Source organism: Fusarium proliferatum, assembly GCF_900067095.1.
Source record: "Fusarium proliferatum ET1 genome assembly, contig: FPRO_scaffold015, whole genome shotgun sequence".
NCBI lineage: Eukaryota > Fungi > Ascomycota > Sordariomycetes > Hypocreales > Nectriaceae > Fusarium > Fusarium proliferatum.
This window is the reverse complement of record NW_022194804.1, coordinates 471728-479912: the sequence shown is the minus strand read 5'-3', so window position 1 is coordinate 479912 and position 8185 is coordinate 471728. Positions and strand designations below refer to the sequence as shown.

At 46.8% G+C, this 8185-nt stretch overlaps 3 protein-coding genes across 3 annotated transcripts in view; 2 read left to right on the top strand and 1 right to left on the bottom strand.

Annotated features, from left to right (window-relative positions):
• The window catches only part of FPRO_12461 (uncharacterized protein), a gene marked incomplete at both ends in the record, with an annotated part of 3297 nt that extends 2487 nt beyond the window's left edge, over positions 1 to 810 (top strand). Inside the window, one exon of the mRNA XM_031224262.1 lies at positions 85 to 810. Coding sequence (XP_031089538.1) covers positions 85 to 810 — 726 coding nt within the window. The remainder of the gene's footprint in view (positions 1 to 84) is intronic.
• A 512-nt stretch (positions 811 to 1322) lies between these two features.
• FPRO_12460 (uncharacterized protein) lies at positions 1323 to 2678 on the bottom strand (the record flags this gene model as incomplete). The annotated part of the gene is made up of 2 exons (XM_031224261.1): positions 1323 to 2054; positions 2103 to 2678. The coding sequence occupies 2 exons, from the start codon at positions 2676 to 2678 to the stop codon at positions 1323 to 1325; spliced, it is 1308 nt and encodes a 435-aa protein (XP_031089537.1).
• A 1696-nt stretch (positions 2679 to 4374) lies between these two features.
• Positions 4375 to 5859, top strand: FPRO_12459 (uncharacterized protein; the record flags this gene model as incomplete). Its single annotated transcript, XM_031224260.1, has 9 exons — positions 4375 to 4479; positions 4530 to 4669; positions 4724 to 4765; positions 4811 to 4877; positions 4925 to 4952; positions 5006 to 5018; positions 5064 to 5153; positions 5218 to 5560; positions 5626 to 5859. The coding sequence occupies 9 exons, from the start codon at positions 4375 to 4377 to the stop codon at positions 5857 to 5859; spliced, it is 1062 nt and encodes a 353-aa protein (XP_031089536.1).
• Positions 5860 to 8185: the final 2326 nt, after the last annotated feature.

Here is an 8185-nt window from a genome sequence, read left to right as displayed (position 1 = left end):
ACCACAGATAAGTCCCTTACAAAGATATCTCTGAATCTTTCTACTGCCGAACTTTATAACATGGAATAACTCCAATCTTACAAGGCCGAGTTGCAAAAGGCACTGGCTGAGGTCGAAGCCGATATTGCGTTGCTCTCAGTTGCACCTGGAGAGAATATAAAGGGCAGCAAGCCTCCAGCTGACTTGAACTCTTCGAACGAACTCAGTGGCGGAAAGCTCCAACCTCGACCATCCAAGGCATCTGTCCTCTTTGCTCAAGAAGAGGCCCCTGGCTATTACAAGCTTGACCCAAGATTTCAAGAGGACAAATGGATTCGTCCCAAGCCCCGGGGTTCCTCTTGTTTCTCGAGTGAAATTGTCCAGTGGGCCGCAATACAAATAGAAGACGACCACGACGGAGTAGAATACTCATTACTCACCCTTCGACATCATAAAGCTTCCAAATGTATTGCCGGCGAAGCCTGTGGAACTGGCCACTGGGAGCTCATCTATGATGGAGTTACCACAAGACTGAAGGGTTGCATCGATTTGCAGCTGGTATGCATGCGTACCAAGCATGTGGAGCGAGATATGAGTATCTGTAGGTCCGATGACTTCCATGAGTACAAGGATCGAATTACTATTCTGTCGTGTAAACTATTCAACGCGCTCTTGCCTGACTTCAGCAGTGTCGCAAGAGCAGGCTACCAAATGGTAATTTTTCGACTTGTTGAAAGCTCGGAGGATGAGAGTGTCCTTCCTTCTCTCGCAACATGGATGGACAGCCATGGACGCCTGCTTAGAGATATGGATTATCCTGATTGGGCGTGAAGCACGGCCTGTGCGAATGCCTATCTGGCCACAGACGGGTAGGTACAGGAGCAAACGTAGGGCTAGCGGATCGTGTTGGTAGAAATAATAGGCAGGCAATGCAACTAAAAGAACAAGAACTTCATTCTGGATGTACATAGGCATGGCTAGACGAGTCTTCAAGACGTCCAACTTAAAACTACAAAATAAAACAAACATGTATACAATGATATGTCCGCTGTAAGTGTGTATAGCCATATGGTAACTTAAATTAGATATCTCGCCAGAAGTCGTTGTTATTGCCCTATGAACCGTGAATTATCTCGCCCTGTTTCTTTCTCCTGAGGAAAAGTCAATGGATTTCAAGATGAGTAGCTATTCTGGCCACCATTCCAAAGTCCCTACTTCATTATCGATTTAATTCAAAGGAGAAGCATATCATTCGAGATTTGCCTAGTGGTATTCTGAGAGTAAATTCGTGACTCATTCAATATATATCTACAGCTAAAACCGTATAATGTCCACCTCCTCTCTTACTGAATGGCAGCGCGACAGGCAGCCAACTGGGTCTCGCATTGCCCAACGCCTCCCGAAAGCTGACCAGAGTTGGCAGCATCCGCACAAGCATTGTGCTGAATATCGCAAGATCGACCGAGAGCAACACTCTCTCCATTGAATGTGTTACCGTTGACGGAGAAAGGCTTCTCGGCGTTGGAGGAGATGACGGGGGGAGGTGCTCCGCCAAGTGTACCAGTGAAGGTCTGGACGTTCACACCCTGAGCATTGCTGGCGGCACCGGTAGCCTTGGCACTGGCGCCTGATGTGCGGCTGGGGAGGGGGGTCAAAGTTGCGCTGGCGGCGGTCTTTGACTTGGCTTTGCATCCCTTTCCAGCACCAGCACCAGCCGTCTTTTCAGCAGCTTTACCAGTGTTGGTAGCAGCCGGTGCTTCAGCGGTAGCAGTGGCTTTGGCAGCATCGGTAGCGGATGCGGCACCAGTAGCGGATGCAGCGCCAGAAGCCGCTCCGTTGACGATGGTAGCAAGATCAGCGACCTCGGTGCCAGAGGCGACAGAGAATGAAGCAAGGTCAACCAGGTCAGTGGCAAAGATGCCGCCTGTTCCGGTAAAGGTTGGTGTAACATCGGCAACGGCGGAAGAGATCTCATCCTCTGTCGCGTCCAGAACTAGAAGGCCCTGGGAGAAGATGCAGCCAAGATCGGGTTCTTCCTCGTCACAAGAGTTACCCTTTCCAGTGGTATCGCTGGTCTATAATCTGTCAGCAGGTTCACTGTACAACTTACGATATGTACTTACATCTCCAGGCGCGAAAGTACCACTCAGCAGAGCCAAGTTAGGGTCAGCACCAATACCGGCCAGCTGCTTCGCCAGCTCCAGAGTAACAGCCTTGTTGATAGCACCGGCACCAGTAGAAGCGGCATCTTGATGCTGTGTAAGAGCTCCAATCTCGGGGTTGACGGCTGCTTCATCGCACAGCTTGCTGGCAACACCAACACCAGCAGTGTTGCGCTCAATGGCCTGGAAGAGCAGTGCACCAGCCATACCGCGAAGATCGCCAATCGCCTTGGCGTTGGTGAAAGCTTGATCAGCAGTCTCCTGCTTCAGACAAGCGAGGTTCGTGACGCTTCCTGCACCCTCCTTTGCAGCGGCATCACCCAAGAGACCAAAGACGGGGTCCTGAATCTCCTTGGGGTTGTTGAGCCTGAGCATCTCGCCAGTGATGGTCAAGACAAAGTCGTGGGAGTGTTCCTGGGGAACCTGCCGCTTCTTGATGGATCGAGAGACATGTCGACCAGGAGCAGGGGCGCGAAAGACAGGCGTCGCAGTGGCCAAACCGGCCGAAAGAGTGAGAATGGCGGCAGAGAACTTCATCGTGATAGAGAGAGTAGTATGCAATTAGAAATAGCAAAAATGGTAATGAATGACTGTTCCTGCAGCCTGGTAAAGGAATGATAAGTAGAAGAGAAGACAAAAAGCTCACAGAGCGTGGAAACAATAAACAGAGATGAGATTGGATGAAAGCTGGATGAACAAGCACAGACATGAGGGTATCATCGCGCACTTTATACTTTGCAATCGTTTTAATGGCATTCTCAAAAGTCAATCTCTCGCCGTTTTTCCAAACAGATCCCAATACGAAAACGTTCATGCCATTCACCCCTTGGGCGCTTTTAGAAACAGGAAGCAGCTTGATCCGAGAATCCAAACCCGATCTGACAGACGAGACAGATGAGACAGTCTAGCGGCCCGTATAACCGATGAGGTTTTGGCGGCTCGTAATAGTTCGCGGTGATATTGCTGGTGTGGAAGCGAATGGGATGTGAAACAGGGACTGTCAAGATCTGAGACGTCAATGTCAAACGATTGAGTTTGGCAATGTATGGCAGGGATGCAGGGGTTTGAGGTGCGTTACAGATGCGTCATCACGTCAGAACCAGCCTGGTGGGTCTAGGCGAAAAGTGGAAACACTTTCGTCTCCAGTTGAGTCTGGAAACGTTATGGAAACGCGTCCTATTTCAAGGCATTAGGGTCACCGCGCGTCTGGAATCGGCGTGAAGTGAACGCCAGGAGGCGTTTTCGCGACTGTTTATCTTATCTTGTCTTATCTTATCGCATGGGCTGACCTGATTCTATAAATAGCAATAAATTAGACACTTCATTATATTTATAATATTTTATTATAAAGGATAACAGTATATTTCTTAATCTAGATGAAGAAATTAAATAATATTAGAAATATTTTAAGCCCTAAATACTTTATCTTAAATGCAGTGCTTCTTATTGAGTACTGCCTAATTCTTAACTCATTGTCTCTAGGGTAGTGCGCAAACCGCACAATGAATACAATCAGCAAGGTAAACGAATTGTCTAATTTAATAGACAAATGACTTTAAAGAGGTTAAGAAGACCTATTGCTTAGGGGTTCTTCAAGACATGTTGGCGAGAGATTGTGACAATGAAATGCTCGACGATGAGAAGCACCAGTATCGCTAGGCCAGAAAAAGCCTGCATAAGTCCCACCCAGCTCCAGCTGAGCCTAACTAGAAAGCCACACGCATCATAATGGCTTTCTGCATTATTAAAGAAAATACTATTAGTTGTCAGTGGATAGATCAATGTACCAAAGAGAGATTACCTATAGTGGTGACCAAAATGATGAAGGATAAGGGAAAAGCCTGGGGAATATGAGAGAAGAGAAAAGAGAAAAGAGAAAAGAGAAAAGGGGGAAGATGGAGGTCAGACTCTGGAATGGTTTTTCTTTACTAGGATGACTGATAATTACTTGGTAGAGTATATCGATCCTAGAATTGTGACTTTATAAAGCCTCTTCTTTGCTAACTTGAACCTTCTATACATTATCTTGTTCAACTTGATGTTTGACCTCTGTACAATCAGATCATTTATCCCTGTCACCCCCGGCATTTGAACAACGCCCAGCAATGATCCGCAATAAATGCAACATCAATCAGCCGAGACACGTTCATATCTACCCCGCAAGGTGTCAAAAATCGCGCTTCGACAAGAACCAACTAGTTTCTTGCGCAACCATAACGCCAAGTCGTACACCATGAGTGACAAAGCCTCCTCCCCGAAGAAGTCACCAAAGTCTCCTTCATCAGGAGCAAGTGAGGTTGTGCTGCATGACGCTGGACACTGGGCTGCTCTGGCACAGGTATGTTTGTGAAGAGTCAAAAAGGGCTGGGACCGACGCGTTTTTTTTAGGATGAGCAGGATGAAGATGCCGACTCTTCACTGGGTGTCGATACAGAGTCGTCGACAGCTTCGATGACATCGAGTATTCTAAACTATAGAACTATCAAGGGACGAACTTATCATTCCGAGAGAGGAAATGCAGAATATTGGTGAGTAATGTATGGAAGGCTGCTTACTGCATAGAGCTAATGCGTGACGTGCAGGGCCTCAAATGATGCTCAGCAGAATGAGGCGATGGATATTATGTAAGAGTTACGGTGCTTGTTCAGATAGGCACTGACGCGTTTCAGCCACCATTTTTTGGTTCTCACATTAGACGGAAAACTTCACTTGGCACCGTTGAAGGACGATATCAAAGTAAGTGTTGTGTTGCCGTAAATCTTTACATTTCTGACGCTTTTAAGTCTGTCCTAGATGTAGGCACTGGAACAGGTATGAAATCGCTACTTTTAAACCAAAGATATGCTTATATGGTTGGTGAACAGGAATCTGGGCAATGTAGGTGTGCTGCTTGACGGGTGATATCTTTGACTGACTGTCTAGTGATTTTGCCGATGAGCATCCCCAAGCCGAAGTGATCGGGACCGACATATCTCCCATCCAACCAAGCTGGGTCCCTCCAAACGTCAAGTTGTAAGTTTCCAACTGTCATACTGTCTTTACAGAAACTCCATGAGCCATCGTCTGACAAAAGCAGTGAGATCGAAGACTGCACTCAACCATGGACCTTCTCTCCCAACTCATTCGACTTTATCTACATGCGATACCTCTACGGTTCCATCAGTGACTGGTCAGCTCTATTCCAAGAGGCCTTTAGATCGTGTAAGCCAGGGGGTTGGGTTGAGAGCTTTGAAGCGTCGGCTATGCTTGAGAGTGATGATGATACTGTCAAGGAGAGTAGCGCGATGAGTGAATGGGGCAAGTTCTTTATCGAAGGTGGAAAGAGACTTGGTAGAACTTTCACCATTCTTGATGATGACTTGCAGAAGAAGGGGATGGAAGACGCAGGGTTTACGGATATTCAGATTCGGAACTTCAAGGCAAGTAATTCTCCACGACTATCCAGTTCAGTATGCTCTGGGATTATGACTAATTGAACCTACAGCTTCCCATCGGTAGCTGGCCCAAAGATCCCAAGATGCAAGAGATTGGAAATTTTGCGTTTGCTGCTATGGATCAAGATCTGGAGGGCTTTGTCTTATACATGGCGAGTGTTGTGTTGGGTTGGTCGCAGGATGAAGTCACGGTTTATTGCTCGCAGCTTCGAAGGGAGTTGAGATCCGGCAAATATCATCCCTACTGTCGGCTGAGGCTTGTGTATGGGAGGAAGCCGGAATAAGAACACTTGTGTATATACTGCATTCAGTTGGGAGCATTTGTGGTGGTTCGTATGAGAGGCAGTGGACTTTTTGATGCCTGGATGTCGGAACACGATGGCGAGGCAAGGCTGGATTAATTACAGTTCGTGGTCTAAGTCATTCATGCATTACACGTCGCACGAGTTGTCGATATTATTTCGCGCTCACAGCTTCATCTCAGTCGCCGATTTATCACGGTCAATTTGATAGCCTTTAACATGGCTCCATTCATTTAGATTAATTTACAGCGAGAATAAGCTAATTAGTAAAGGTAGCGACCCTGTTAACGTTAAGCGCGTTTTAGCACTGAACGTGCTATACTGTAGAGGCGATGCAAGTCGAACGCGTCACATCTCGCAACACATCTATCTGCAGTCCCATCCAGTACCAACGAGCACTCACAAGACAGCCAAGCCGCACACACGCTGCTTCTGCTACGACTCTCGCCTGACACCAAGACAGCCAGTCATACATCAATAGTCTTGACGATGATCTAGACGCGCACCACGTATAAGTGTAGGAGGACGAACCCCCAGTCCAACTGCGACGCAGAATAATCATTGATGGCGACCAGAAAGAGCACTATACTCCCCTTGAGAAAATCCCCAAACGTTTCCTGGATAGCTCTGTTCAGAGCATGGACCTTGGTGAAATTGCAACGGCTGGCGATGCCGAACAAGATTTAACTTGAGAATCATGTCGCCACATCGGCCCACTGAGGGTAACTGTTTTAATTGAAGCCTCGCTGACGGAAATGCGTGACGGCCTCTAACTTTGTATCTCACATTTCAAGTTTTATTCATGAAAACCTTGTCAATACCGCAGCGAAGCATATCTGAGCAACGCATCAAACACAACACCTTGTCGTTCTTACACTTTCAGGAAGTATAAGAACTTGCTTGCGTTATGAAGCATCTGATATTTAAGCTTTACCTGGCTATAAATATCGCTCGCATCACTCACAATTTCCTCTTATTTCTTCTCCCCTTTCCCAAGAACTATCCCAGCCCTTAGCACAAACCATCATTCACAGTCAGCTGCAGCTTCTATCAAACGCAAAAATCTTGCAGCCTGCGAAACAGAACCACATAATCTATTTACGAAAGAGCAGTTATCCTACCTCTACCCTATCATAACTTTCAACAACTCTATTCCTGCCATCAGCCATGGCACGCCCAGCTATATTCTCATTATAGGTGACGGAGTCCTTGCAGCATGGAACCTGGCGTTAGGAGGGTTTTTATGGGCAATGATAATATCTGTCGTCACTTTCTTAGTCAACATCGTCGCTGCTTTGATCCTGGGCTTAACATCGGGTATGCTAGACCTGTCTGGAAATAGTCTGCCTTCTTTGAGCATCGTCATACTACTGGAAGTCTCTGAAAAGGCAGTCTGTTCCACCTGCAAAAGAAATTGGTCCACCATTCTTAAGCCCCTCAAAGATTGGACTCGAGGAGACAGTGAAAGACTTCTCGAGGACCAAGAAGACTTTGAGGAACAATTAAACGATCAACACAGTCTTCACTTAGACCAGGCTGCCGAGATTGCAGACTTGGCTGCGGTACCGCGAGCTATCGTTCGCGACAGAGTCAAATGCTACAGGACGATTCTGAAGATACAGAGAAGAATCACCAAGATCAGACTGCGAAAGTTGCTTTACTTCCGAGCTGCGGCATACTTCGAGGTGCTTGAGGAGAGAAAAAGGGGCCAGCGGACTAGGTCGCGGGATTTATGGCTCGCTGTTTGCCTTAATGCTTATTGCATCAGCCTCTGGATCTTCGACATGGTTTTCTCTTCTATCTGGGATACCATACAGTCTTTTGAATCAGTTCTTACTTTTGCAACGGGGCCATGGGGTATACAGCTCAAGCTGATCATAACGCATTAGTCTCGCAGACTTGATCGTCTGGAGGCGCGCTGAGAAAACCTTTCTCATTGGCACGAAAGAGACAGACCAGAAGGTAAATGATAATGAGGATCTGGAAATTGCTGGAAATTGTTTATAAGGCGGGTATAGTCGCAGAACCCTCTGAGAACATGCGTAGTCTCGTGTCATTTTAGGGCAAGGCCGGGAAGCGGAACCTTTCGCAAAGGTTCCTGTCTGGCTCCAGGTTTTGGAAGGCAATATGCATGCTTACTCGATCGGTAACCTTGCTGCAGCTGCTGGCGTATAAGAAGCTCTTCCAGATGTGGCCACTGGTGAAGACACACGGTGTATGAAAAGATACACTCAATATCGCAATAAATGATTTCTTTCAAGACGTTAATTAGACTGTAGATTTTTCACAAGATGTCAAAAATTTGAAT